General features: G+C 50.9%; 2 protein-coding genes across 2 annotated transcripts; one reads left to right on the top strand and one right to left on the bottom strand.

The window, feature by feature from the left end:
* Positions 1-96: 96 nt before the first annotated feature.
* Positions 97-22,222, bottom strand: SARM1 (sterile alpha and TIR motif containing 1). Its single transcript, XM_052658375.1, has 9 exons — positions 21,753-22,222; positions 12,334-12,952; positions 9,550-9,762; positions 9,153-9,244; positions 8,834-9,069; positions 6,254-6,356; positions 5,989-6,178; positions 571-692; positions 97-481 (listed from the first exon to the last, which is right to left on the bottom strand). Exons 1-9 carry the CDS (start codon positions 22,220-22,222, stop codon positions 340-342), a joined length of 2,187 nt encoding a protein of 728 aa, XP_052514335.1. The 3' UTR covers positions 97-339.
* Positions 22,223-25,059: 2,837 nt separating this feature from the next.
* VTN (vitronectin) lies at positions 25,060-27,815 on the top strand. The gene is made up of 8 exons (XM_052658766.1): positions 25,060-25,123; positions 25,217-25,336; positions 25,413-25,736; positions 25,815-25,954; positions 26,219-26,375; positions 26,571-26,723; positions 27,120-27,476; positions 27,694-27,815. The coding sequence occupies exons 1-8, from the start codon at positions 25,060-25,062 to the stop codon at positions 27,804-27,806; spliced, it is 1,428 nt and encodes a 475-aa protein (XP_052514726.1). The 3' UTR covers positions 27,807-27,815.
* The last annotated feature ends 108 nt before the right edge of the window (positions 27,816-27,923 follow it).

Here is a 27,923-nt window from a genome sequence, read left to right as displayed (position 1 = left end):
TCACTCCACTCTAGCCGGCTGTTGGCAGGGCAGGAACAGTTAACACACAGCAAACCCTCCTCCTCCAGAACCTCCTCAGAGCTGAGCAGTGACCCTTCCACACTCAAGACAGGAACTGAGGGCAAGGGCCTGGGGGAGGTCTTAGCACCCCCAGTGCCTGGCTTCCCTTCTCTTTGCAGATACTAAGGACGTTGGGTTTGAGGTGGACCATGAGGACAGGGGAGTTAGCCATTTCCTGAGAAGAGCCCAGGCTGCATCAGCCCAGGGAGGCCAGTTTGAGGGGCTGTTCCACTGGGGTGGGGAGGATGATGGAAATGGGGGGCATGACGGAAATGGGGGCTAGGGGCTGGTTAGATGGGGCCCAGGGGGTGCAGTGCCCTCCAAACTGGTGTCGGAGCCAGCAGATGAGTCCCGGGAGGAGCGGCCCTGCAGGAAGCGGATGATCTTCTCGATGGTGGCCTCCTGGTACTCGTGGGACCACCTGTGGGTACACAGGCAGCTGGGTCAGAGGGCTGGGCAGAGGGTGCTGCGGGCAGGGGGCCTGTGCAACCCGCCCCGCCCCCTCCTCACTTGATGGCATTGAAGTTGAGCACAGCCTGCATGTCCTCCGGCAGGGCCTGGGGCTCTGGCCACTCGAAGCTGTCAATGACAGGCACGATGTTCTTGTGGTACTTCAAGGCAGTTGCGATCTCCTAGAGAAAGACGAGAAGAGGATGGCACTGGGGACCCATCTGGGGGCCCTGAAGCCAGGCAGGCACTGGGAGGGCCAGTAGCCCAAGGCTGAGCCCAGGGTTGGATGCTGGCCCCGAAGTCCACCTTGACTATAATAAATATACACACACACACACATATCTATCTATCTATCTATCTATAGATGTGTGTGTGTGTAAATACATATTAGTAGATGCTTCCTAGATGGCTCAGTGGTAAAGAATCTCCCTGCCAATGCAGGAGACACGGGCTCGATCCCCGGGTTGGGAAGATCCCGTTGAGAAGGATATGGCAATCCACTCCAATATTCTTACTTGGGAAATCCTATGGACACAGGAGCCTGGTGGGCCACAGTCCATGGGGTTGCAAAAGAGTTTAATGACTAAACAACACCAAATATATATATATATATTCTTGGTGCAGAGCTCCTAAAGCCCTCTCAGATGACCTGGGGATGGGGATCTGTGCCTAGATAGCTTCAGGATGGGGGCTCGTGGCCAGGAAGAGGAAGCTGTGATTAGAAGGTTGGAACTTTTAGTCTCAGCTCCTCTGCCCCCAACAGCTCCAGGATGAGGGAAAAGGGGCTGGATTGAGACGTCACTAGTGACTCAATCATGCCTACATAATGAAACCTCCATAAAACCCTTAAGGACTGACCAGGTAGGTTGGTGAACACATCTAGGTGCAGCAAGGGTGGCCCAGAGAGGGCATGGAAGGGCATGGAAGCTCCATGCTTCCCCTGCCCACGCTCCCAACTCCCCCACCCCCTGCTTACCTTGCCCTGTGCATCTCTTGCATTTAAATGTTCCTGAATTGTATCTTTTATATTAATAATAAACCAGTAATAGTTCTCTCCTGAATTCTGCACATCATCCCAGGTCACACTAGTGGTAGAGAACCCGCCTGCCAATGCAGGAGACATAAGAGATGAGGGTCCGATCCCTGGGTCCGAAAGATCCCCTGGAGGAGGGCATGGCAACCCACTCCAGTATTCTTGCCTGGAGAATCCCACGGACAGAGAAGCCTGGCAGGCTACGGTCCATGGGGTTGCAAAGAGTCGGACACCACCGAAGCGACTTAGTGTGCATGCACGCACATCATTCTAGCAAATTATTGAACCTGAGAGGGGTGGTCATGGGAACGCCTTGAATTTGTAGCCAAGATGGACAAGCAGTGCAGATGGCCTGGGACTCGGGACTGGATCTGAGGTGAGGGCAGACTTGTGAGGCTGACCCCTTAAACTAGAGGTCTGTAACCTCTGGGATCTAATGCCGGATGATCTGAGGTGGAGCTGATGCAACAATTAAGTGCACATCCCCTTCCCTGGCCTGTGGAAAAATTGTCTTTCACGAAACCGATCTCTGGTGCCAGCATGTTCAGGGGCTGCTGCTAAACCATGGCATCTGACGCTCATTCTAGGTGGGTAGTGAGCGTCGGAACTGAACTGAACTGTGGGACAGCCAGCTGTGTGGTGGAGTGGAGAACTAGTTGTTGGTATGGGAAAAAAATCCCGAACAAATTTTAGTATCAAGAAGCACATCCCACCCCCTGTATCCAAACTAATCCATCCTGAGCCCTGCCAATTGTAGTCCTTACTTATTTCTCAAATCCCTTCATTTTTCTGCACCTCCACCCCCACCACTGCCCTGCTCCAACCCTGGTCTCTTCTCATCCATTCTAGCCTCCTTTCATTCATTCTCCAGGTCTCTTCTCATCCATTCTAGCCTCCTCTCATTCATCCTCCAGGTTGCCCCTTCACCTGGCAGCTCTTTGCAAAATGCAAATCTTATCATGTCACCCCCTACTTCGAATTCATGGCTTCACACGGCTCTTGGAATAGGGTTCAAGGCTCTGTGTGGTTGTCCACAACTTACTCCTCAAACTCCACTCGGCACTGTCTCCTCAGTCACACAGACCTCACAGCCTCTTAGATTTTCCATCTTCCCTCCCTGCACAGGGCCTTTTTGTACATGCTTCTTCCTCTGTCTAGAACATTCTTCCCTGCCCTCTCACCTAGCTAATACCAACTCATGTTTCTGGTCTGAGCTCAATCAGGTTTCTTAGAGAAGTCTCCCCTCACTTTCCCTGACTAGATCAGATGCTCCTCTTACAGGCTTTCATAGGCTCTGTAGCACTTGCTACAGTTGGAAATTTAAATTCACAAGTGAGAAATTTACTTCTCTGTCTTCTCCACCAGACATAAAGGCGGGGACAATGTCCAGGTTTCACTCCCCTTGTATCTCCCGATCTTTCACAAAGCCCTGCCCACAGCCTGCCTTCGCTAAATATTTAATAGCTGAGGGGCTGTATGAATGAATAAAATAGTACAGCATTTGGGGGGTGCACTTTTGAATCATCAGATCTGTGTTCACACCTGGGTTCTCTGACACAGGCTCTGTTATGTGAGGCAAAAACAACAGGCTCTCAAAGCCTGTTTTCTAATTTCTAAAATAGGGGTAATGATAGTTCCTATCTTGTAGGGTTGTTGGGAGGAATAACTGCTATCCCACGGCAAGTGTTAGACTAGCAATTAGCATGCAGTGTGTGCTTAATAAATAACAAGTGTTATCATTTCCTCCTCTGTAAGTGGGGATAATAAAACTTACCTCATCAGGTTATTCTGAGGATGTTGCTATTAATGGGTGCTCGGGTAAGTGCTTACTGAGTGTTTTTTTCCTTTCAAGGGGAAACCCCAGAGATTGGACTTTTTGAGTGCAGGTCACTTGTGGTTTTCCATATTGATTACCCGCTAAAAGTGTGGCTTCGGGGAAAGTAGTTTCAAAACCAGAAGCAATTAAGCACTAAAACCAACCAAGGAGGGATGATGGAGCCTTTGGGACTGGTCCAAGGCGAAGGCTCCCACCACCTGCCTGCTCTCCCGTCCTTGCAGTCAGCTGGAACAGTGAGGGATATCAAACATCCTTGTGGAACAGAGCCTTCCTGGGGAAGGAATCTCTAACTTCAACCCCGACTGGCTTCTGGGGAACCTCTGCATATTACAACTGAGAAGAAGAAAGCCCAGCAAAGGGATTCGGTCCCAAGTCATACACATGTGAGCCCAGACTCAAGCATTCTGATTCCAAGTCCAAGGCTATTTCAGCCAAGCTGTCTGCCTCTCTGCTGATCACCTGGGTGAATTCTGGCCCTGCAGCAATTTATTGGGGAACCTTCAGATGTTTGTTTCATCCATTAAACAGAAGCAAAGACAGGGATCTGTGCTCACTGCACAGATTCAGAGGCTGGCCAAGAAATGACTTGCTCAAGATCAAACAGCCAGGTAAGAATGAAAACTGAGTTGAGTCTTCTGACCTAATAAACCTAGTAGATATGGATAAAGGTCTTGTTCTAAAGCAGCCAAGGAGACAAGAATATGCCCAGAATGACTAGATCATATATAAATTGGTGTCAGTGTAAAGTCAGGTGGGTAAAATTCTTACTTGCTATAAGAACGTGGAGAACAGAAAAAGCGTCAAGGGAGACTTCATGGAGGACGTCCATTTTCCCGCTCATCTCAGCTTATCAGAATCATCTGTTTGATCATTGACTCAATTATTCTATAAAGTCTGCCAGCGCCTACTTTGTCCCATGCATGGTTTTAGGCATCAGGCATCACGAACAAGGCAAGGTCTGTGCTGTCATGGAGCTCACAATGCTCCTCTTTTTCTCTCAGAAGGCTGCCTGCCACCTACACTAAGCTGTGATTCTCCAGGGTGTCTCTCTGACCCAGAATCCCCTCCCCAAACCAAACCCAGTGTTCAGCCCCTCCTACGCCCTGGAGTTGGGAAGAGATGCAGTCACTCTGGTGTCAGCTGAATCCACCCCTCAGATCTGAGTCATAGGACAAAGCTACATCTGAAGAAAGTGCATGGGCTTTGGAGTCAGAGAGACAAGAGTTCAAAGCCCAATTCTGATTTCTGCCCCAGCAGTGTGGCCATTAGAAAAATTATTCTACTTCTCTGAGCCTCAGTTTCTTCATCCGTAAAATGAGAAGGCAATACCAGTAATAATGTAGGTTTTCGGCACTTTTCTCATCCCTACCTTTGTTTTTTGCTCATGCTGTTTCCCTGCCTCTGATGCCTTCTCTTCCACTGACATAAATTCTTTAGACTCCTCAAGTTCTGCTTCTTCCATGAAGTCTCTGATTTTTCCAGCCCTTGATGCTCTTTATGTTCTTCATGTTCTTATAGCAAGTAAGAATTTCACCTACCTGACTTTACACTGACGCCAATTTATATATGATCTAGTCATTCTGGGCATATTCTTGTCTCCTTCGCTACTTTAGGACAAGGCCTCTATCCATATGACTACTTCTTCCCTTAGCCCTGGTCCCAGTTTCTGCTGACTAATGAGTAATGATTAATAATCTACAGATGTGATACCCATCCATCCATCATCCATCCATTCTACAAGTACTCAATAAGTTTTACTATGTGTTATGCACTCAGGATACAATGGGGAAATTACGCAGTAGTAGTACTCACAATAATTATATTAACAATAATAACTGCTGCCATTATACAGCAATTATGTGCCAGGCATTCTGCTAGGCACTTCACAAATTTTAGCTCTTTTAATCCTTATAACACTACCCTAGGGAGGTAGGTACTATAATTATCCCACTTTCCAGTAATAAACATGAAACTCAGGAATTAAGTCACTTGCCCAAAGCCAGACCCAGGATTTAAACTCACAGCTTTGCATTCTTAACTTTTCCACTGTGCCTATCACTATGCTTCCCTGCCTCCCTTCCCTCACAGAGGTTATTTTTCAAAGCATGTTGTTCCCTCTCTGACCCTCACAACAGTTCTATGAGGTGAACAGGACAGGTAAGTTATCCTCATTTTGTAGATGAGAAAACTGGGGCTTGGAGAGCTAAGTAAGTTGCTACAGTCCTCGTACAGTCACAGCGGTGGCTCCTGACTTCCAGCTGGGCCATGGAAGTTGCTGGCATATGCAGACAAGAAAGAGAATAGACCACTAGTGGGAAGCTGCTATATAACACAGAGAGCCCAGCCTGGCACTCTGTGATGACCGAGAGGGGTGGGATGGGTGGGACACTCAAGAGGGAGGTGACATACATATATAACTCAGACCGATTCATGTTGTACAGCAGCAACCAACACAATATTGTAAAGCAATTATCCTCCAATTTAAAAAAATACACCGAAGATAGCAGAAACATATAAAAATAAAATAAAACATAAACTAAAAGACTGAAAGGGGAAGCTGAGCCCTGGGCCACAGGCCAGCTCTGGGGCCACCGAGGCCGGCACTTACCTTGTGCACCCAGTCCTTGCAGTCGTCGTCTTGCATGCACCTGTCTAGAGCCCCAGCCGACAAAACCAGCACAAAGTTGCGGGCCTCCATGATACTCTGGATGAGCTTGTCCTTGAACTTGCCAGCTTCTAGCTTCTCCACGTCGATGAAGACACTGAAGCCGTGCAGCTGCAGGTGCACCTTCAGGAGGCTGCCAGGAGGACCAGGGTCACTGCTGGGACCTCACCCTGAGGCCCCAGGCTGCCTGCCGGCCCCCCCCCCTCACCTGGCCAGCTGGGAGCCTGTGTTCCGCCGGTAGCTGATGAAGACGTCTGGAGTGTCCCCGCCGGGCTTGCCACTGGTGCAGGGCAGCGGGGAATGTAGCATTTCTGAAGCAGACAAGAGACGGCTTGGTGACGGTGGGCCTTCCCCATCATTCACCACGAGGTACATCAGCCCCTGCACACCCAGCCCTCTCGGCCCATCCCAGGCAGAGTGGCTTGCTCCCAAAATAGAGAGGGCTTCCCTCGTGGTCCAATGGTAAAGAAGCTGTTGGCCGATGCAGGGGACACGAGTTCAATCTCTGGTCTGGGAAGATCCCAGATGCTGCAGGGCAAATGAGCCTTGAGAGCCACAACTACTGAGCCCGTGCTCTGCAACAAGAGAAGCCACCTTAATGAGAAGCCTGTGCACTGCAACGAAGAATAGCCCCACTCACTGCAGCCAGAGAAAGCCCACGCAGTAGTGAAGACCCAGTCCAGTCAAAAATGAATAAGTAAATAAATAATCCAATTTCGAGTGTGTCACTGCCCCCACTTAAAAACTGTGCACGAGTTCCTACTCCCTACAGAAGGTGTTGGTAAGCAATTTTTGCTGAAGCACCCTCTTGTTTTTAAAAAATTAAATCTCAGGGATGTATTGGGAGCTGCAATGTGATAGAAATTAATCTGCTTTGGTTCAAGCAAAAGAATGGAGCCAAAGCCCAGTCCCTGTCCCCTGTGTGAGCTTAGTGCATACTTAGTGAATGAATGGTTGAATGAAAATAATCAATCTTCTTATACTAGTCAGACAACACTCATAATGTTGTCTGTTTATGAGGTAGCAAGGCAGAGATTGAAACCCCAGTTGTCATTTAATGACTCTAATAACCTTAGAAAATGTATTGAAATCTTAGTTTCATCATCTGTAAAATTAACACCTACAATGGAAATGTTCTTTATCTTTAATTCAGATAGTGGTTACACAGGGGTAGGCATTCGAAACTGTTCAGACTGGACACTTTTAAAGTATACCTCTTTTATTCTTTACAAGCTGACTTAAAAAATTAACACCCATGGCACAAAATGGATGTAGAGATGGAATAATATCTATTTAACACTTAATCAAGGGCTTCCTTGGTGGCGCAGTGAAGAAGAATTTGCCTGCCAATGCAGGGAACACGGATTCAATCCCTGTGCTGGGAAGACTCCCCATGCCGCAGAGCAACTAAGCCCTGGCGCCTTGAGACACGACTGCCGAGCCGGTGTGCCACAACTACTGCGGGCTGCGCCCGCGAGGGCCTGTGCTTGGCAACAAGAGAAGTCACCATGATGAGAAACCTGAGCACCGCAATGAAGACTAGCCAGCTCACCGCAACTAAACTAGAGAAAATCCGCGGGCAGCAGGGAAGACCCAGCACAGCCAAAAGTAACATTTTAAAAACTTCATCAGGACCTGGTCTATAGCAATTGGTGATAAACATTAGCTATATAGTAAATTAGTAAATTAAATTAATAAATCAAGAGGGCTGCTAGAACCCTAGAATTCACCCTGACTTCCCTAAAGCACCCACACTTTGTAAGCTGTCGGGTAATAGGATAAGCCCCTTGCCTTCCCACCCACATCCCCTGTATGCAGCCCCCAGGCGGTCTTACCTCCACACTTGCTCACACTGCTCCCTCCACCTGGACCGCTCTTCCTGCTACCACCATCCCCTCCGCCACCCCCAATACAGCCTGCAAGACCTGGGCAGCCCACCCCCCGTCTCCACAGCCCAGGCCTGGGCACACAGGATAGCTGGTGCTTCCTCTAGGCTCCCACTGGAGTCCTGGGCATGCTACCCACTGCCCTCATGTGCTTGTTCATAGATCTGCCTTCCTCCCACCCTCCTACCCACCTCAGACTGGGAACTTGGTTTGTTTTGTTTTTTCACAGTAATCACTCATTTGCATTTAAAAAAATTGTATCATCCAATCAGTCAGCTCTTAATACTATAGATTTTAGAGTAGAAAAGTCTTACTGTATACTTCTTATGTCAAGCTTGCGTTGATTATGCTTATGAGATTTGTACACACTGTGGGTGGAGTTCATTCGTTTCCATTGCTGTCTCAGTTTCCTTCCTATGCGAATGCCACCAGTGATGGTCATTCAGGTTGTTTCTAGTCTGGGGCTATGAGAAACACAACTGCTTAGACTGGGAACTTCTTGAGGGCAAAGTGCATGTTAGTCACTCAGCCGAGTCCATTTTTTGCGACCCCATGGACTGTAGCCCACCAGGCTCCTCTGTCCATGGAATTCTCCAGGCAAGAATACTGGAGTGGGTAGCCAGTCCCTTCTCCAGGGGATATTCCCGACTCAGGAATCAAACCCGGGTCTCCTACGTTGCAGGTATATTCTTTACGCAGTGAACTACCAGGGAAGCCAAAGTGCAACATACTCATCTTTGCATCCTCAGAGCGTGTGTGGCACAGCCGACATGCTCAGTCAATCCATCCATCAGTCCGCAGTGAGGCGCCAAGTCCCCGCGGGGCGTCTCCCCTCATCCCTCCAGGGCTGGCGCTGAGGCCGAAGCTGGGGCAGGGGTGGGGGCCCAGGTGGGCAGGCTCACCTCTGGCGGCTGTGAGGATGCGGGCGCGGTGCACGCCCAGGCCGATGCCACAGTCCTCCAGGAGCTGCTGCTCGGACACGCGGTGCAGCAGCGAGCGGTCCAGGCCGCAGCTGACCAGGCCGTAGGTGTATTGGCGGAAGCGCGGGTCCAGGCTGCCCAGCCAGTCAGCCAAGTTGCTGCGGTCGCACGTTGCGTAGTTGGCGAAGGTCTTGAGCTCCGTGAGCTCCCGGCGGAACCTGCACCCAGGGGAGGAGAGGATGCTGAGGTCTTGACCGGGGAGCGAAGGGGGGTTAAAACAAGCGGGCTGGAGGCTCTGTACCTCTTGCGGGTGATGCCTGACTTCATGTCCAGGTCGGTCTGGAGTTCCTCGTCGGTGAGCCGCAGAAGCAGGTCTCCATCTACTTGCTGCTTCTGGAGGACGGGTCAGATGTGAGAGGCCCCCCTCCTCAGCCTGGGGACCCCACCCAGCACAAGATCATGGGGAGGGAGCTGGAGATGGCGCTGAGGGAGGTGGATGGGACCCAGATGAGAACCGTCAAGACTCAGGAAATGGCTGAGTACAGGCTCCCCACCCCGAGAAGGCCACCCCGGGTGCCTCAGGCGAGCGGTGCCGGGATGGGGCGCTGTCGCCTGTGTGCAGGGCGCCCCTAGCGGCCACGCGGCCCTCGGGGATGCGGTTGCTCCGACTGCCAGCCGGCGACCCCGTGCAGCTCTACCCGGAAATTCTCGCAGTACTGGGAGAAGCCGATCTGCTGCAGCCACGTCTGGACCTCGGCTTCCTTCCAGCTCGGCACGCTGGGCAGGATGCGCCGCGGCACCTCCTCGCCCAGCAGGCGCAGCGCGCGCTTGGCCAGCGCCGACGTGGTGCCATTAGTGGAGTAGGAGACGAGGCGTTTCAGGCTCTGGATGGCACCTATGTCGCTGAATACCTGGGGAAAAGTGTGGGGAGAGGAGGTCTTGGATGCACCAAATCACCAGCCGCCCGGAACATGCCTGGTCCCTCCCCTCCCCTCTTCTCCCCTCTGTAACCACACTGTTTCCCCTTGCCTTGCCTTCATCCAATGATTCACTGAGTACTGTGAATTCCCCCTCCTGAAGCTCCCTCAGCTATTCACCAGGTCCCTCTCATATCTCCCATCTACAACTGCTGCTGCCCTGGGATAAAGGCTAGATCTCAATATGGCTGCCAGCTTGGGCACCAGGCAGCCCCCCACCCCCCTCCCGCCCACCAATCCCTCCTCCTTCCATCCCCTTTCACCAAACCACCCACCCATGGAGGCTCTCCCTCCTCTGGGCCTCAGCTGTGCTATTTCCAGACCCTTAGATTTTCCAGCCTGCTTGTGGGAATCCTACTGATCTATTGGATCCAGATTGATTGGCACCTCCGCCATGCAGCCTGTTTTGATTCCCTCACAGCTGGGCCCATACCTCCAATTAGACCTTGTGCCACACTCTAAATGCCATTGTTGTTAACTGATAGTGCAACTTCCACTGGACTGGATGCTGAGGTCATGTCTTAATCATCCCTGGGGTCCCATGATTGGCGCACTGCAGGGCACTCACTGTGTCTTTATTAGACAGTTCTCACTTGGCCTTGCTGGGAAAGAGGTGCCAGAGTTGGTGGTCTTGGCTTTTGCCCAGACCCCCTCCTTGGGGTCCTCACTCTGTGCTTCTCTTTAAATCTCTCCTCCCAAAGCAGAATGGCCTGCTTTGTAACACCAGTCCTCCCATGGCCCCACGCTGGGTGCAGAGAGGAGAATCAGAAGCTCCTGGAACACCAGACCTTGGTAGAGGCCTCAGAGACCCCTAACACAATGGTGTCTTCTGGATCGATGGGAACACACACAATGGGTGGCAATCACCTGTGAGACACATTCCTCTGATGTCGCCTGTCCAGCCCCAGATGACCACTGTCATACAGACAGAGTCTGTCCATGCAATGTGCACCATTCTCTGTACACCAGGGGTCACTAACCCCCCAAACCTCCAGAGGAATACAAAGGAAGGAGAGTGACATTATGTGAAAGTAAAAGTCGCTCAGTTGTGTCCAACTCTTTGCGACCCAATGGACTGTACCCTGCCAGGCTCCTCCATTCATGGGATTTTCCAGGCAAGAATACTGGAGTGGGTTGCCATTTCCTTCTCCAGGGGATCTTCCTGACCCAGGGATCAAACCTGGGTCTCCTGCATTGCGGGCAGACTCTTTATCTTCTGTAGTATTTAAAAAACAAATCCTAAAAATTTTTGATAATTTAACTATTAGTAGTCTCACATCCAGGGTAAAAACAGCTGCTGTGGTCTACTCCTTCAATTTTCCAGAGGACAAAAATGAGACAAATAAAGGCCCAAGACTTCCCTGCAGTCAAGCGGTTAAGACTTCAGGCTTCCACTGCAGGGATGTAGGTTCAATCCCTGGTCAGGGAAGTGCTGCTTGCCATGAGTTTTAGCCAAAACTTTAAAAAGTCCCAGAGAGGGGAAGCCAGGTACCCAAGGTCACACAGCAAGTTAAAGTAGAGGGCAAAGGCTGTGGATCACGCCCTGAGACTGGGAACCCCTTGGGACTCAGGTGGAGTTATCTGGCTGACACACAGATGTCCTGCCCCAAAACTGTCTCTATACTTCATCTCCTTCCTAAACTCCAGAGCCAAATGACAAAATGGCCCACTGGAGTGCCCCAGCTGGTCATTTCTGAGACACTTCAAACTCCAGGTGTTCCAATGAATTCACTTCCTGCCTACTCCCAACCTGTCTCACTGAGTTCACCTTATTTCAGTACTTGCTGCCATCACCCACTGTGTCCAAAGCCAGGAGCCAACCTCTGATCCTTCCTCTTCTTCATCCAGCCACCCAGCAAGTCTTAATTCTATCTCTTCAGTACCTCTGGACGGAGAAGGCAACGGCAACCCACTCCAGTACTCTTGCCTGGAAAATCCCATGGGCAGAGGAGCCTGGTAGGCTACAGTCCATGGGGTCGCCGAGTGTTGGACACGGCTGAGCGACTTCACTTTCACTTTCATGCATTGGAGAAGGAAATGGCAACCCACTTCAGTGTTCTTGCCTGGAGAATCCCAGGGACAGGGGAGCTTGGTGGGCTGCCGTCTATGGGGTCACACAGTTGGACACGACTGAAGTGACTTAGCAGCAGCAGCAGCACCTCTGAAATCTGTCTGCTCTCTCTGCCTCTCCTACCATGCCCCAGACCTGCACCATCCCAAGTGCCTCCTGCACAGCCTCCTATCTGACCCCCTGGCCTCCAGCCTGGCCCTTGGCAACACCAACTCTTTGCAGCTGTCAGGAAGGTCTTTGTCAAATGCTGGTGTCCTCTGTGTAAAACCTTGGTCTTGCCTTCAAGGCCACAATGACTAGTCTCTAATCTTTCTCCTTATTTCACCTAACCGTTATTTATACTTCAAGTCCCAGTTTAATGCCATTTCTTCCAGGAAGCCTTCCCAGATTCTGTCTAATCCCCCATCCCCACTCCACCCTCCACCCGCACCCACCTTGGTCTTGCCCTGCCGACTCTTGATGGCTGCCTCCGCACAGAGGTAGAAAGCCCCGACGCACTGCGCCTCCAAGCGCGAAGAGTCGAGCAGCGGCACAAGACGCTGCAGGTCGTCAGGGGCACGGCCCTGGCTGGTGTCACTGGCGTCCACCATGCAGCGGGCGAAGTGCCCGGGATCCAGCGAGGCCACGAGCGGCTCCACGAGGTCCAGCGTGCCGGAGTGCTCCACCTCGCGCTCCACCTCCTTGTTGGTGGCCAGCACGGCCACGGCCAGGCAGGCGTGCAGGCGCAGCATCTCGTCCTCTTTGGAGAAGGCGAGCGGGAAGAGCCACTCGGCGGCACGCTTCTCCACCATGCGCCGCTGCACCGCCTGGCCCCCGTGCAGCGCGCAGTTGGCTAGCGCCATAGCGCAGTGACGGAGCAGCGCCTGGTCCGTGCGGCGGCACCAATACAGCACCGCGTCCAGGCCGCCGGCTGTCACCAGCTTCTGGCACGTCTCCTCCGAATGCTTGAACATGTGCTCCAAGATGCCAGCCATACTGCGCTCCAGCTCCACCGGCTCACGCTCCTTTGCCAGGTTCAGGATCACGCCCAGCCCAATGCGCGCCACGCGGTCCCTGCCGAGAGAAAACAGGAGGGAGAAGTGGAGTTGCTGAGGCCTGGGGTGCTTGTCTTAACCTCACAGGGGTCACGGCCTCATCAGTTATCCCCTCTGGGCCTCGTTATAGTGTCAAATAGGACGTGAGTCTGGGCCTCCCTGCCTCCCTCACCTCCCTCACTTCCTGCTCTGGTGCTGTGTGCTTAGTCTCTCGGTCGTGTCCGACTCTCTGCGACCCCACGGACTGCAGCCCACCAGGCTCCTTTGTCCATTCCATGGGATTCTCCAGGCAAGGATACTGGAGTGGCTTGCCATGCCCTCCTCCAGAGGATTGTCCCAACCTGGGTCTCCGGCATTACAGGTGCATTCTTTACCTACTGAGCCACTATGGAGAACCAGACTGCTCTGACTGTAAGGACACTCCATCCTGGCCACCGGCTTTCCAGGTGGCGCTAGTGGTAAAGAACCTGTCTGCCAATGCAGGAGACGAAAAAGACTCAGGTTCAACCCCTGGGTTGGTTTGATCCCCTAGAGGAGGACATGGTAACCCACTCCAGTATTCTTGTCTGGAGAATCCCATGGATAGAGGTGCCTGGCCAGCTACAGTCCATAGGGTCACAAAGAGTCGGACATGACTGAATGCTTATATGCATCAGTAAGCATTGCATGCTTGCATGCATCCTGGTCGCATCCATTGCCTCCAGGACACATTTTCTTGGAGTAGCAGTATGTGGGGTGGTTTAAGAATTCTAGCTCTAAGGACTTCTGTGGTGGTCCAGTGGCTAAGACTCCACACTCCCAATGCAGGGGGCTGGGGTTCCATCCCTGGTCAGGGAACTGGATCCCACTTGCTGCAACTGAGTTAACATGCCAAGACTAAAGATTCCACATGCTGCAAGGAAGACTGAAGATCTTGCATGCTGCAACTAAGACCCAGCTGAGCCAAAAAACTAAATAAAACAGTTTAAAAAATTCTAGCTCTAGAGCAGATCCCCTGGGTCCTGGTCACTTCTCTATCGTATACTAGTTGTGGGGCCTTGTGTACCTTCCTTTATTCTTTTCCTCATCTCATACACAAGATAGAAACAATTCCTACCCCTAGGATCATTATGAGAACCAATGTAATAATCCATGTAAAGTGCTTGGCACAGTACCTGACTCATGGAAAAGACTCCATAAATGTTAACTCTTTATCATTTGAAGTGTCACTTGAAGGACCCTATTCTTGGACTTGCCTTTCAATTTCTCGTCACTCTGTGCTCTGTGACTGAAGTGTATGTATTTATTCATTTAACAGATCTTTTATTGAGGACTTATGTGTGCCAGGCACTGCACTAGGGGGTGAAGTTAAACAGTGACAAAGAGAGACTGGAGTTTATACACAGCTAATATGGAGACAAATGGTAAAGTAAACAATGTGTGAACAGGATAACAGTTATCTGATCAAAATGATAGCAAAACCAGGTGACATAATGGAGAGTGCCTGGGCAGAGGGATATGTCTAGGGAGGTGACATCTGAGAGTTAAATGTCCAGAGACCCCTGCTTGCAAGTATCTGGAAGATAAATATAAAAAGCAGAGAGAACAGCGAGAACAAAAGCCCCAAAGCCGGATGAGCATGGCATATTCCAGGAAGAGAAAGAAGATCAGAGATATTTGCAGTGTCTAAAACCAACAAGGAAAGATATAAAATCAATAAAGGATTCATATGTAGAAAGGATATATAAATAAATATTCAAATCAACATACAAAAGGCAGTAAATCCACCAGAAAAGGGGTGAAAGATACAATCGGGGAATTACAAAAGGAAATTCAGAACATTAACAAGCAACTAAAGAGATGCTCTAATTCACTAGTAATCAGAGAAATAAACATTAAAACAGCTGTCACTTTACACCCATGAAAGGGGCAAAAAGCAGAAGTTACTTCAAGTGGTTGAGTTGGAAGTTTGAAGGGAAGAGGGAGGAAAGAGTTCTGGGGGTCTTTTGAGCCAGCTCAAAACATTCGGACTTCATTTTTCTAAAAAATTTTTTGTTCATGTATTTATTTGTATTTTAGATTGTGTTGGGTCTTTTCTTGCTGCGCACAGGCTTTTTCTCTAGTGTGACAAGCGGGATCTACTTTCTAGTTGTGGTGTATGGACTTCTTGCTGTGGTGGCTTCTCTTGTGGAGCTCCAGGCGCACATGCTTCAGAAGTTGTGGTACTGGGACTTCGTTGAAAACGAGGCATATGGAATCTTCCCAGACCAGGGATCGAACCAGTGTCCCCTGCATTGCAAGGCAGATTTTTAACCACTAGACCACCAGGGAAGCCCCTGAACTTCATTCTGACAGCAAATGGGGAACCACTGAAAGGTTTTCAAGAAGGGGAGTGACCTGGTAACACACGGATTTTAGGAAACTCATTCTGGCTGTTATGGGGAAGACAGTCAATGGGAGAGAGCTTGGAGGCCAGGAGAGCAGGCAGGAGAGTTGCCACACTCCAGCAGAGGTGAAAGTGTCCTGTCTTCCTGACTTCCACCAGTGATGCCCCTCAAAGACTTACGGGCCCAGCCAGCCATCAATTCCTTGCCCAGGGAGCACCACAGCGACCACAGTGCTTGTGACTCTGAGTCCACTGCAGGGCCCAGCTGAGCCCAGAACATGGTCTGAGGCCAGGACAGCTTTGCTGATCTGATCACTGAGCTTCTCTGCAGCCCAAAGGAACAGATGGGTTCCAATCATCCACTCGGGCACTCAGCACTATAGTTGTTCCTTTAACCAATGAGAAAGCCAAAGCTCAGAGAGGTTACATGGCATGCCCAGGGTTACACAGCTGGTGGGAGGCACAGCTGGGATTTAAATTCACATCTGTTTGTCTTCAGGCCTCAAGATCCTTCATCTGCACTTTGTGCTTCCAGAACAAGCTGACTATATATACTCCAAGTTTATCAGAGCCAGGAATTGCTTCAGTTTAGTTCAGTTCAGTCGCTCAGTCATGTCCAACTCTTTGCGACCGCATTAATCCCAGCACACCAGGCCTCCCTGTCCATCACCAACTCCCGGAATTCACTCAGACTCAAGTCCATTGAGTCAGTGATGCCATCCAGCCATCTCATCCTCTGTCGTCCCCTTCTCCTCCTGCCCCCAATCCCTCCCAGCATCAGAGTCTTTTCCAATGAGTCAGCTCTTCACATGAAGTGGCCAAAGTACTGGAGTTTCAGCTTTAGCATCATTCCTTCCAAAGAAATCCCAGGACTGATCTCCTTCAGAATGGACTGGTTGGATCTCCTTGCAGTCCAAGGGACTCTCAAGAGTCTTCTCCAACACCACAGTTCAAAAGCATCAATTCTTCGGCACTCAGCCTTTTTCACAGTCCAACTCTCACATCCATACATGACCACAGGAAAAACCATAGCCTTGACTAGACGGACGTTAGTCGGCAAAGTAATGTCTCTGCTTTTGAATATGCTATCTAACTTGGTCACAACTTTTCTTCCAAGGAGTAAGGGTCTTTTAATTTCATGGCTGCAGTCACCAACTGCAGTGATTTTGGACCCCCCAAAAATAAAGTCTGACACTGTTTCCACTATTTCCCCATCTATTTCTCATGAAGTGATGGGACCAGATGCCATGATCTTTGTTTTCTGAATGTTGAGTTTTAAGCTGACTTTTTCACTCTCCTCTTTTACTTTCATAAAGAGGCTTTTTAGTTCCTCTTCACTTTCTGCCATAAGGGTGGTGTCATCTGCGTATCTGAGGTTATTGATATTTCTCCTGGCAATCTTGATTCCAGCTTGTGTTTCTTCCAGTCCAGCGTTTCTCATGATGTACTTTGCATATAAGTTAAATAAGCAGGGTGACAATATACAGCCTTGACGTGCTCCTTTTCCTATTTGATACCAGTCTGTTGTTCCATGTCCAGTTCTAACTGTTGCTTCCTGACCTGCATATAGATTTCTCAAGAGGCAGGTCAGATGGTCTGGTATTCCCATCTCTTTCAGAATTTTCCACAGTTTATTGGATCCACACAGTCAAAGGCTTTGGCATAGTCAATAAAGCAGAAATAGATGTTTTTCTGGAACTCTCTTGCTTTTTCCATGATCCAGCGGATGTTGGCAATTTGATCTCTGGTTCCTCTGCCTTTTCTAAAACCAGCTTGAACATCTGGAAGTTCACGGTTCATGTATTCTGAAGCCTGGCTTGGAGAATTTTGAGCATTACTTTACTAGCATGTGAGATGAGTGAAATTGTGCGGTAGTTTGAGCATTCTTTGGCATTTCCCTTCTTTGGGATTGGAATGAAAATTGACCTTTTCCAGTCCTGTGGCCACTGCTGAGTTTCGCAAATTTGCTGGCATATTGAGTGCAGCACTTTCATAGCATCATCTTTCAGGATTTGAAATAGCTCAACTGGAATTCCATCACCTCCACTAGCTTTGTTCGTAGTGATGCTTTCTAAGGCCCACTTGACTTCACATTCCAAGATGTCTGGCTCTAGATGAGTGATCACACCATCGTAATTATCTGGGTCGTGAAGATCTTTTTTGTACAGTTCTCCTGTGTATTCTTGCCACCTCTTCTTAATATCTTCTGCTTCTGTTAGGTCTGTACCATTTCTGTCCTTTATCGAGCCCATCTTTGCATGAAATGTTCCCTTGGTATCTCTAATTTTCTTGAAGAGATCTCTAGTCTTTCCCATTCTGTTCTTTTCCTCCATTTCTTTGCATTGATCACTGAAGAAGGCTTTCTTATCTCTTCTTGCTATTCTTTGGAACTCTGCATTCAGATGCTTATATCTTTCCTTTTCTCCTTTGCTTTTCACCTCTCTTCTTTTCACAGCTATTTGTAAGGCCTCCCCAGACAGCCATTTTGCTTTTTTGCATTTCTTTTCCATGGGGATGGTCTTGATCCCTGTCTCCTGTACAATGTCATGAACCTCATTCTATAGTTCATCAGGCACTCTATCAGATCTAGGCCCTTAAATCTATTTCTCCCTTCCACTGTATAATCATAAGGGATTTGATTTAGGTCATACCTGAATGGTCTAGCGGTTTTCCCTACTTTCTTCAATTTGAGTCTGAATTTGGTAATAAGGAGTTCATGATCTGAGCCGCAGTCAGCTCCTGGTCTTGTTTTTGTTGACTGTATAGAGCTTCTCCATCTTTGGCTGCAAAGAATATAATCCATCTGATTTTGGTGTTGACCATCTGGTGATGTCCATGTGTAGAGTCTTCTCTTGTGTTGTTGGAAGAGGGTGTTTGCTATGACCAGTGCATTTTCTTGGCAAAACTCTATTAGTCTTTGCCCTGCTTCATTCTGCATTCCAAGGCCAAATTTGCCTGTTACTCCAGGTGTTTCTTGACTTCCTACTTTTGCATTCCAGTCCCCTATAATGAAAAGGACATCTTTTTTGGGTGTTAGTTCTAAAAGGTCTTGGAGGTCTTCATAGAACCGTTCAACTTCAGCTTCTTCAGCATTACTGGTTGGGGCATAGACTTGGATTACTGTGATATTGAATGCTTTGCCTTGGAAACGAACAGAGATCATTCTGTCGTTTTTGAGATTGCATCCAAGTACTGCATTTCAGACTCTTTTGTTGACCATGATGGCTACTCCATTTCTTCTGAGGGATTCCTGCCCGCAGTAGTAGATGTAATGGTCATCTGAGTTAAATTCACCCATTCCAGTCCAATTTAGTTCGCTGATTCCTAGAATGTCGATGTTCACCCTTGCCATCTCTTGTTTGACCATTTCCAATTTGCCTTGATTCATGGACCTGACATTCCAGGTTTCTATGCAATATTGCTCTTTACAGCACTGGACCTTGCTTCTATCACCAGTCACATCTACAGCTGGGTATTGTTTTTGCTTTGGCTCCATCCCTTCATTCTTTCTGGAGTTATTTCTCCACTGATCTCCAGTAGCATGTTGGGCACCTACTGACCTGGGGAGTTCATCTTTCAGTATCCTATCATTTTGCTTTTTCATACTGTTCATGGGGTTCTCAAGGCAGGAATTGCTTAAGAAATCTCTAATCCAACAACACCCTCGTTCCTGAGGCTCAGTGAAGGGAAGGGCATGTTAAAAAGCAACAATTCAGAGAGAGAACTTTCTTCTTTTTTTTTTAGGAATTTTATAAGGACTTTATTTTACTTTTTGATGAGGATCATATTTAAAGTCTTTATTGAATTTGTGATAATGCTGTTTTCTTTTTTCTTGTCATGCAGCTTGCAAGCTCTCAGCTCCTCAACCAGGGACTGCACTCAGGTCACGGCAATGAAAGCCCGGGATCCTAACCACTAGGCCGCTAGAGAACTCCTAAGTTTTCATTTCTTGAACCTCAGCCCTCATCTTTTCTATGCACTTGGCATCTTTATTGAGTTGAACTCTGCACTTATTATGAGAATTAGTCACTCAATTCCCAATTCTTCTGTAGCCTTAGAGGCCTTAGAAGTCTGAGTTCAAATCACAACTTGAAAGGAAGGGAAACTACACACATATACACATAGACAAGCCTGTATATATACTGATAATATACACATATATGCAAGTGCTTATATATGTACAGACTCTCTCAGGAAAGACACACAAGAAACTCATTTCTCCAATTTGCCTCCAGGGAAGGGGCCTGGATAGACAGAACTTTTAAGTGTATACCTTTTTTGTACTTTCCATCGAATTTAAGTGCATTAATTTTTTTCCCCTTTCTTTCTTTTTTAAAACACATCCCCTCCCCTCATTCACTGTGTATTCTTGGAAAAGTCATTTGCCCCATATGGTCTTCTGAAGGGGGCAGGCTGTGATTTTATTTATTTATTTGGCTGTGTCAGGTCTTAGTTGCAGCATGCGGGACAGGGGATCCAGTAGCTCTGAGGCATGTGAGATCTTAGTTCTCAGACCAGGGATCAAACCTGCATGCCCTGAATTGCCAGGTGGATTTTTAACCGCTGGACACCTGGGGAAGTCCCCAGGTTGTGAATTTAGAGGACTAGCAGTGACAGTGTGGTGGGACCAGGCTCAGAGGGCCTTACCCTGTAGGGCTTCTCCTGGTATTTCAGGGCCAATGAACCTGTGACCTAAGCCCCCAGGCAGTAAGTGTGGCAGCACCCTGGGGAGAAGAGAGCTGCAGGAAAGAGAACGGCAAAAGGAGTGGATACACCAATGGAAGAACCTCCTTTAAGAGGAAGCTGGTTGGTGGAGGAAGGAAAAGATTTCATAAACACAAATTTCTCAGTGTGTAACCACACTCTTTCCCATCTTGCCCTTTCAGCCTCCTCTCTAAGTAGAAGTGGGGGAAATTCTGCCTTTCTCTGTGACGATTTTGATCTTTTCATCAGAACCTGGCTCACTGGGTTCTGTCCTTGGTCCTGAAGTGATGCCAACCAGCATGTTATTTCTTGGAACCAGAGACATGGTTAGTTTGACTCCTCTTTCAGTAATTCCGAACCAGATGAGGATTGCTTTCAACTTTGAAAAATAGTGCTATTTGCATCTTGAAGCCTTCCTTTTCTTAGGGGGTTGGCTGTTGCACCCTTTCTCTAAGAGTTCAGGTTAGAGCTGCCCCATCCCACATACAGGACACACCCTTGGGCCCTGGCCCATCACATCCAATGAGAGCCTGCTCCATCTGCTAGCCCTTCACGCTCACAGCCCATCTCCATCAGGAAGATTAATGACTCACTAAACAACCCTAACTTGGTCTTCCAACTTAAACTGCTTTATTCATGCATTTTTGACAGTTGTATCATTTCCACCAACCACAAGGCTATCTTTACTTTTTGAAAATGCCCGTTATCCATGTCCATCACACTTGTGAGAGCTTCATAAACGGACAGCAACCCTTCCAAAACCCTTCTAAACCTGAGGGGTCTGAGAATTCAGTGTGAGACTGGAGTGTGAAAGTCTAGTCTGCTCCAGCATGAGAGGGGAGAGAAAGTGGGTTGGGATCCTCATATTCCAGGAGAGATTCTGAAAGACAGGAGAGAGGGGCCACCAGGCTTCAGTTGGATCCCACCTGCTATATCTTGGTTCATGTGGGGAAGATGCAGCTGCCTAGCTCCACACTTCAGCCCCCCCTTCCCCCACCCATCCTCCCAACTGAAAACCTCCTGTTCCCCATTAGCAGGCAGAGCATGAGATTATGTCTGCCCCTGTGACATGAAACAAAATGAAAGAGAAAGCAGGAAGTGGATTAGGGGTGACATGAAGGCAGCAAGTAACCTTGCTGCTGCTGCTGCTAAGTCGCTTCAGTCATGTCTGACTCTGTGCGACCCCATAGACAGCAGCCCACCAGGCTTCGCCATCCCTGGAATTCTCCAGGCAAGAATACTGGAGTGGGTTGCCATTTCCTTCTCCTTAGGTTAGCGCTCATTTCAGCCTGGGAAGAGAGGAAAGGTATTCCCCCCTCCTGTTTTCTGAGCAATGTGTCCTCCTCTCTTAGTGGGAGGGAGATGGTATGGCAGAGTGAAGGTAATACAAAAGGATACCCAGTCCAAGGGGAGAAGGACTGTGGGTTCAGAGGATCCCACCTCCATCCTCAGAACCAGGGACAGATTCACGACCTACTACTCCATTCCTCCCTCCCTGTCTCATTCCTCACCCCACCAGCTCTGGGAGTGAATGCTGACTGCACCATTAGTTCACTCTGTGACTGCTGTACAAGTCATTAAACTCTTCCAAGGCTCAGTTTCCTCATCTGTAAAATGGACACGCTGGTTCTCAACAGGTATATAATGCAAGGATTTGTGAGGTGAGGCAGGAAAGGCACAGCGCAAAGCACTGGAGACCCAGGCGACCCCACATCCCGTGGCGCCCTCCGCCCCAGCCCGGCCCCCTCACCGGTTCTCGGCCACCAGGATCTGCTCCAACAGGCGGGCAGCCTGCACGCGCGTCTCCAGCTCCGGCGCCTGGAGCAGGCGTAGCAGCAGGTCCAGGCCACCTTCCAGGCGGATAGCGTCGCACAGGCCTTGGGCTACCTCGCGGCCCATGGCCGGTAGCAGCCAGGCCTCCTCCACAAGCTGGAAAATTTCAGTTAGGCTGGCTCCCAAGGCCCGCACGCTGCCTGCCTGCTTCAGCGCCGAGAGCGCCTGCTGCAGCTCGGGCAGTGCGCGCTCCAGGGCGCCCTGCACCTCGGTGCTTCCCCCCGGCGATACCTCGCGGGGCCTGCGGCTGCCCGCCACCCACCATTGGCTCGCGCCGGCACCCCCGTCCGGCCCCGGCACCGCTAGCCGCTCGGCGTCCGGCCGTGGGCCCGACATGGCGAAGAAACGGCAGAGCTTGTAGGCGGAGAGCAGCAGCGTCAGGACCATGGGCGCGGGGCTGCGGGGAACATCCCCTGTCTGGAGGGGCGGGGCCCGGCGGGGCGACCGAGATGCAGGAGGGAGGGTGGAGAGAAGGGGACCAGGCAAGGGCACCGAACAGAAGTTTGGGGAAAGGGTGAGCGCAGGATCTGGGACGAAGAGGTTGTGGTGGGGGACGCAGGGCCTAGCTGTCGGGGACAGGCGGGAGGAGAGAGCGGGAAAGGCTAGGAAATTGGACCCAGGCGCGGGAGGGTTTAGGAAGCAGCAACTAGAACAAAGAGTGGCTCCAGTTCCTGTTAGGTTCGCTGAGATGCTCTGCAGCAGCCCCACCCCTGAGAAGCGGCGGACCGCGAGCCGACACCCCTCCTCTGAGTCTTCCGGGGCTCCTCCCCTGCCGCCTGCGTAGCCCCACCCGCAAGTCTTCCCCAGTCACTCCCACATCCTGGCCAAGCCTCGCCGTCGTGCTCTCTACCCCCTCTACGGGGTTCAGAGGTGGAGGGGCGGAGTAGACTCAAATTTATGTCCACTCAGTCGGTGATGCTATCTAACCATCTCATCCTCTGTCGCCCGTTTTACGCTGGAATGACACTAGACTGTGAGGGGAACAAGGCTAAGTGAGCCCTTGCCCTACTAACGGCTAATGCAATCATAGTAACATTTCTTGAGATAACTTACGCTTGTTTCTCAGTTAAGTCTTCATCATGCCTACCTGGTAGGAATTAGTGCTCCCATTTAACAGCCAAACAGACTGAGGTCCATAGAGAAGATTGCCCAAAGGCACACTCCCCTCTGATTTGTTGTTGTTCAATTGCTAAGTGTGAGGATCTTTGCAACCCCATGGACTGCAGCATGCCAGATGCCTCTGTCCTCCGCCATCTCCCAGAGTATGCTCAAGTTTACGTCCACTGAGTTGTTGATGCTATCTAATCATCTCATCCTCTGTCACCCTTTCTCCTGCTTTCAATCTTTCCCAGCATCAGGGTCTTTTCCCCTCTGATATAGTTCAGTTCAGTCGCTCAGTCGTGTCTGACTCTTTGTGACCCCATGAACCACAGCACACCAAGCCTCCCTGTCCATCACCAACTCCCAGAGACCACCCAAACCCATGTCCATTGAGTCGGTGATACCATCCAACTATCTCATCCTCTGTCATCCCCTTCACCTTCTGCCCTCAATCTTTCCCAGCATCAGGGTCTTTTCCAATGAGTCACATTGGAGTTTCAGCTTCAACATCAGTCCTTCCAATGAACACCCGGGACTGATCTCCTTTAGGATGGACTGGTTGGATCTCCTTGCAGTCCAAGGGACTCTCAAGAGTCTTCTCCAACACGCCAGTTCAAAAGCATCAATTCTTCGGTGCTCAGCTTTCTTCACAGTCCAACTCTCACATCCATACATGACCACCGGAAAAACCATAGCCTATGGATCTTTGTTGACAAAGTAATGTCTCTGCTTTCTAATATGCTATCTAGGTTGGTCATAACTTTCCTTCCAAGGAGTAAGTGTCTTTTCATTTCATGGCTGCAATCACCATCTGCAGTGATTTTGGAGCCCAGAAAAATAAAGTCAGCCACTGTTTCCACTGTTTTCCCATCTATTACAGAACAGAAAAAAATCAGTGAAATCTCTGAAAACAACTTCCTCCAGGTGGTGGGAAAACTTGAGGAGGTCCATAGACCCCTCAAAGTGGGCATGAAATCAGGCATACTGTGCCAAGTGAACATTTTCTGGGTAGAGGGATCTTATTTCTCACTAGAGCCAAAAAGTGTGGGGAACAGGATCAAAATTGTTACCTATGGGAAAGGATGAGGTTGGAGAACGGGAATTTACTGCTGAGAAGCAGTAAATTAGTAAAGGACTCAGGCAATGGCACCCCACTCCAGTACTCTTGCCTAGAAAATCCCATGGACGGAGGAGCCTGGTGGGCTGCAGTCCTTGGGGTCGTGAAGAGTCAGACACAACTGAGCGACTTCACTTTCACTTTTCACTTTCATGCATTGGAGAAGGAAATGGCAACCCACTCCAATGTCCTTGCCTGGAGAATCCCAGGGACAGTGGAACCTGGTGGGCTGCCATCTATGGGGTCGCACAGAGTCGGAAATGAATGAAGCGATCTAGCAGCAGCAGCAGCAGGAATCTTATCCACTCCAAAGGGTTAATATTCACCCAAAGGACTGTGCTGAGAAGACCGGCCTGGGGAAATCAATGTACCCTAGAGATGAACCCAGAAATGAAAACTTTGTTCTTTTATGATAAAAAAAAATTCCCCAGCTCCTACCCCCTCTTCCACTGCCTTAAATACACATGGGGTGAGTGAACTACCCAGCCAGGAGTGTGCCTCGTCAAACAGATCACAGATCAATAACTACTGCAGTAGAATGAAGTTGGAGCTGCTCCAGGAGTTGGACTTCTTGTCGGCTTTAGCTCCCAACACCCTATGAGGCAAATATGATTAGTCTCATTTGCCTAAAAAGAGAACTAAGGCGGGTAAAGCAGTTTGCCCAAGGTCACACGGCCAGTGGATCAGCAGAGTGGGACTTCTTTCTGCACTCCAGGCTCACTGCGCTAGTCCTCTTCAGAGAGGTCCCTGAACTTGGCAAGGATCCTGTTCATAGCTGTCCCAGACCCACAGTTCTAGGAACATGACCCTTTGCTGCAATAGCCTCTGGGGTCGGGGCACTGGGGGCTGGGCTGGAGGTGGAGCAAACAGAGCAGTAGAAAAGGGAGCTCCTCTTCTCTGGTTCCCCCACTTCCACTTCCTGTCTCTCCGCTTCCTCCTTTTCTCAGGCATCAAAGCAGAGACCACGGGAACCTAGTTCACCAGGCTCGAGGCCAGAGGCCCCGCCATGACATCCCTAAGGCCCCTTCTGATGCTGGCCCTGCTGGCGTGGGTTGTTGTGGCTGACCAAGGTGCGGGAGGGTTTTGTTGGCCATTGGGGTCAAGGTAGGGTGGGAAAGGGTAGCCTGGGCTTGGCTGTGCCAGCTGACACTGGCTCCTCACAGAGTCCTGCAAGGGCCGCTGCACCGAGGGCTTCAACGCCACCAGGAAGTGTCAGTGTGACGAGCTCTGTTCTTACTACCAGAGCTGCTGTGCCGACTTCATGGCTGAGTGCAAGCCCCAAGGTGCGTGCAGAGCGGCTGGGTGGGCCTGGGGTCCCCGGTGCAGCTGGAGACTCACTGCCACGCTCTCTGCCCGCAGTGACTCGTGGGGATGTGTTCCATCTGCCAGAAGATGAGTACGGGACCTATGACTACGGCGAGGTGCAGACGGTCAACCGCAGCGTGGAAGCACAGCCCGAGAGCCCCACCCTGGCCCCTGTTCTGCAGGCCCAGATTCCTGTCCAGGCACCGGTTCTCAACCCTGAGAAAGAGGCCCCATCACCTGGGCGGGGAGACTCAGACCCTGGGCTGGGGACCAGTGACCTAGGGACCTCTGAGTCCCCAGCAGAGGAGGAAACGTGCAGTGGGAAACCCTTTGATGCCTTCACTGACCTCAAGAACGGTTCCCTCTTTGCCTTCCGAGGTGACTCAAGGGGGGCAGGACTTGGGGGTAGGGGTCTGTCTCAGGGCATCCCCCCTCACACAATATCCCTCCCTCCAGGGCTGTACTGCTATGAGCTGGATGAAAAGGCAGTGAGGCCTGGATACCCCAAACTCATCCGAGATGTCTGGGGCATTGAGGGGCCCATTGATGCTGCCTTCACCCGGTTCAACTGTCAGGGAAAGACGTACCTCTTCAAGGTGCCAGGCCCAGGGGGCTGTGGGTCAGGGTTGAGAGTATCTGGGTAGAGGTTGAGAGCAGCCGTGCCCAGGACCAGCGTGGGCAAGAAGGCTGGATTTAGGCCTGTGGTCCCTGGCTGGGGCTCTGTGAGCACACAAAAGCCCAAGGCTCCAGCTTCTGAGCAACAAGCCTGGAACTAGAGCTGCCCGCCTTGAGTGGGGGATTCTGCACCTCTGTGCACAGCCAACTGCCTGCCTACCCTCTTCTCCTCCCCAACCCCTTAGGGTAGTCAGTACTGGCGCTTTGAGGATGGTGTCCTGGAACCTGACTTCCCCCGAAACATTTCGGATGGCTTCAGGGGTATTCCGGATGACGTGGACGCAACCTTGGCCCTCCCCGCTCACAGCTACAACGGCAGGGAGCGAGTCTACTTCTTCAAGGGTACTCAGGGGTGGGCAGGAGGGTGTGCAGACAGTGGAGCAGTCTTGGGTTTCTTCCACACTTCACTGGGGACGAGCCTGTGTTTATCCCCCACCTCCCCTCCACACCCCACCTCCCCTACTCCCAACCCCCACCGGAGCTCCCAACTTCCACAACCTCGGGGCTTTCGTCTTGCTCATGGCCACCCCTCCCCAGGCAACCACTACTGGGAATATGTGTTCCAGCAGCAGCCCAGTCAAGAGGAGTGTGAAGGCAGCTCCCAGCCGGCCGCATTTAAACACTTTGCCCTGATGCAGCGGGACAGCTGGGAGGACATCTTCCGACTTCTCTTCTGGGGCGGTTCCTTTGGTACGGAGGGAGGGCGGGAGGGTGAGTCTTGCTTCCCGGTCCAGGGGGCTGGGAGCCCCCAGGTAGAGGGAGGGCTGGGCCAGCCTGAGAGGCTGCAATTGTGCAGCAATCGATCAAAAGCTGTTTGCTCAGGTTGCTCAGGCCAGACTTTGCTTCTGTTGACGTTGGTGGGGGGAGGCTTGCCTTCACCTGGTCCCCACACTTTGGACTTTGCCTAGCACAGCCAGCAGAAGGAGGGGCTGTGACTGGAGCAACCAGGGAGGGCTACGGTGGAGGGAAGCCAGGGGAAAGGCCGGGATGGGGGGCTCTGCCACTAGCCTGATGGCTGTTCTTGGACAAGGCAGACAGCCCATCCTTGGCCACCGAGGCTCTGCATTCACTTCTTCCTCACCGCAGGTGGTGCTGGACAGCCCCAGCTCATCAGCCGCGACTGGTTTGGTCTGCCGGGACGACTGGATGCGGCCATGGCCGGCCACATCTACGTCTCAGGCTCAGCTCCCAGCTCCCCCCGGGCCAAGATGACTAAGTCTGTGCGGCGCCATCGCAAACGTTACCGCTCGCTCCGAAGCCGTGGCCGAGGCCGCGGCCGCGGCCGCAGCCAGAACCCCAACCGGCGATTTCGGTCCAGCTGGCTGTCCTGGTTCTCCAGCGAGGAGCTGGGCCTGGGAGCCAACAACTATGATAACTACGAAATGGACTGGCTTGTGCCTGCAACCTGTGAGCCCATCCAGAGTGTCTACTTCTTCTCAGAAGGTGGGAGCCCCTGCCTGCCCTGTAGCTGGTCTGGCTGGGTCATTCCTGCTGTCCCTGGTCCCTGGGGCTGACCACAGCCCTTGAGTGGTGATGAGGCAGGCCAGAGTCCTCGGGTGCCTGGTGGATGTTCACTCACCCTTCCAGGAGACACCCAGGTCTTCCTAGGGCAGGATGGGCAGGCTGTGTCTCACACCCCATCTCCCAACCTCTCTTGCAGACAAGTACTACCGAGTGAACCTTCGCACGCGGCGGGTGGACTCTGTGATCCCTCCCTACCCACGCTCCATTGCCCAGTACTGGCTGGGCTGCCCAGTCCCTGGCCAAGCATAGTAGCCTGAGTCCAGATAGCTGGCCTCTGCTGCTCCCTACTCCAGCATCCTCCTTCCAGCTCAATAAAGATCCCTTGACCCTGAGTTTAAGACTACTGTCCTGAGACTTCCCTGGCAG

Source organism: Budorcas taxicolor, chromosome 19 (genome assembly GCF_023091745.1).
Source record: "Budorcas taxicolor isolate Tak-1 chromosome 19, Takin1.1, whole genome shotgun sequence".
Taxonomy (NCBI): Eukaryota; Metazoa; Chordata; class Mammalia; order Artiodactyla; family Bovidae; genus Budorcas; species Budorcas taxicolor.
This window is presented reverse-complemented; position numbering and strand designations above follow the sequence as displayed.

Bases quoted from the DNA above. Each gene is read 5' to 3' on its own strand.
- SARM1 (XM_052658375.1), bottom strand. From the start codon at position 22,222: ATGGTCCTGACGCTGCTGCTCTCCGCCTACAAGCTCTGCCGTTTCTTC. The intron at 12,953-21,752 runs GTGAGGGGGCCG...TTCTCTCGGCAG, and splicing joins ATCCTGGTGGCCGAGAACCG to GGACCGCGTGGCGCGCATTG. The intron at 482-570 runs GTGAGGAGGGGG...GTGTACCCACAG, and splicing joins CTCAACTTCAATGCCATCAA to GTGGTCCCACGAGTACCAGG.
- VTN (XM_052658766.1), top strand. From the start codon at position 25,060: ATGACATCCCTAAGGCCCCTTCTGATGCTGGCCCTGCTGGCGTGGGTT. The intron at 26,724-27,119 runs GTACGGAGGGAG...TCCTCACCGCAG, and splicing joins CTTCTGGGGCGGTTCCTTTG to GTGGTGCTGGACAGCCCCAG. The intron at 27,477-27,693 runs GTGGGAGCCCCT...CCTCTCTTGCAG, and splicing joins TGTCTACTTCTTCTCAGAAG to ACAAGTACTACCGAGTGAAC.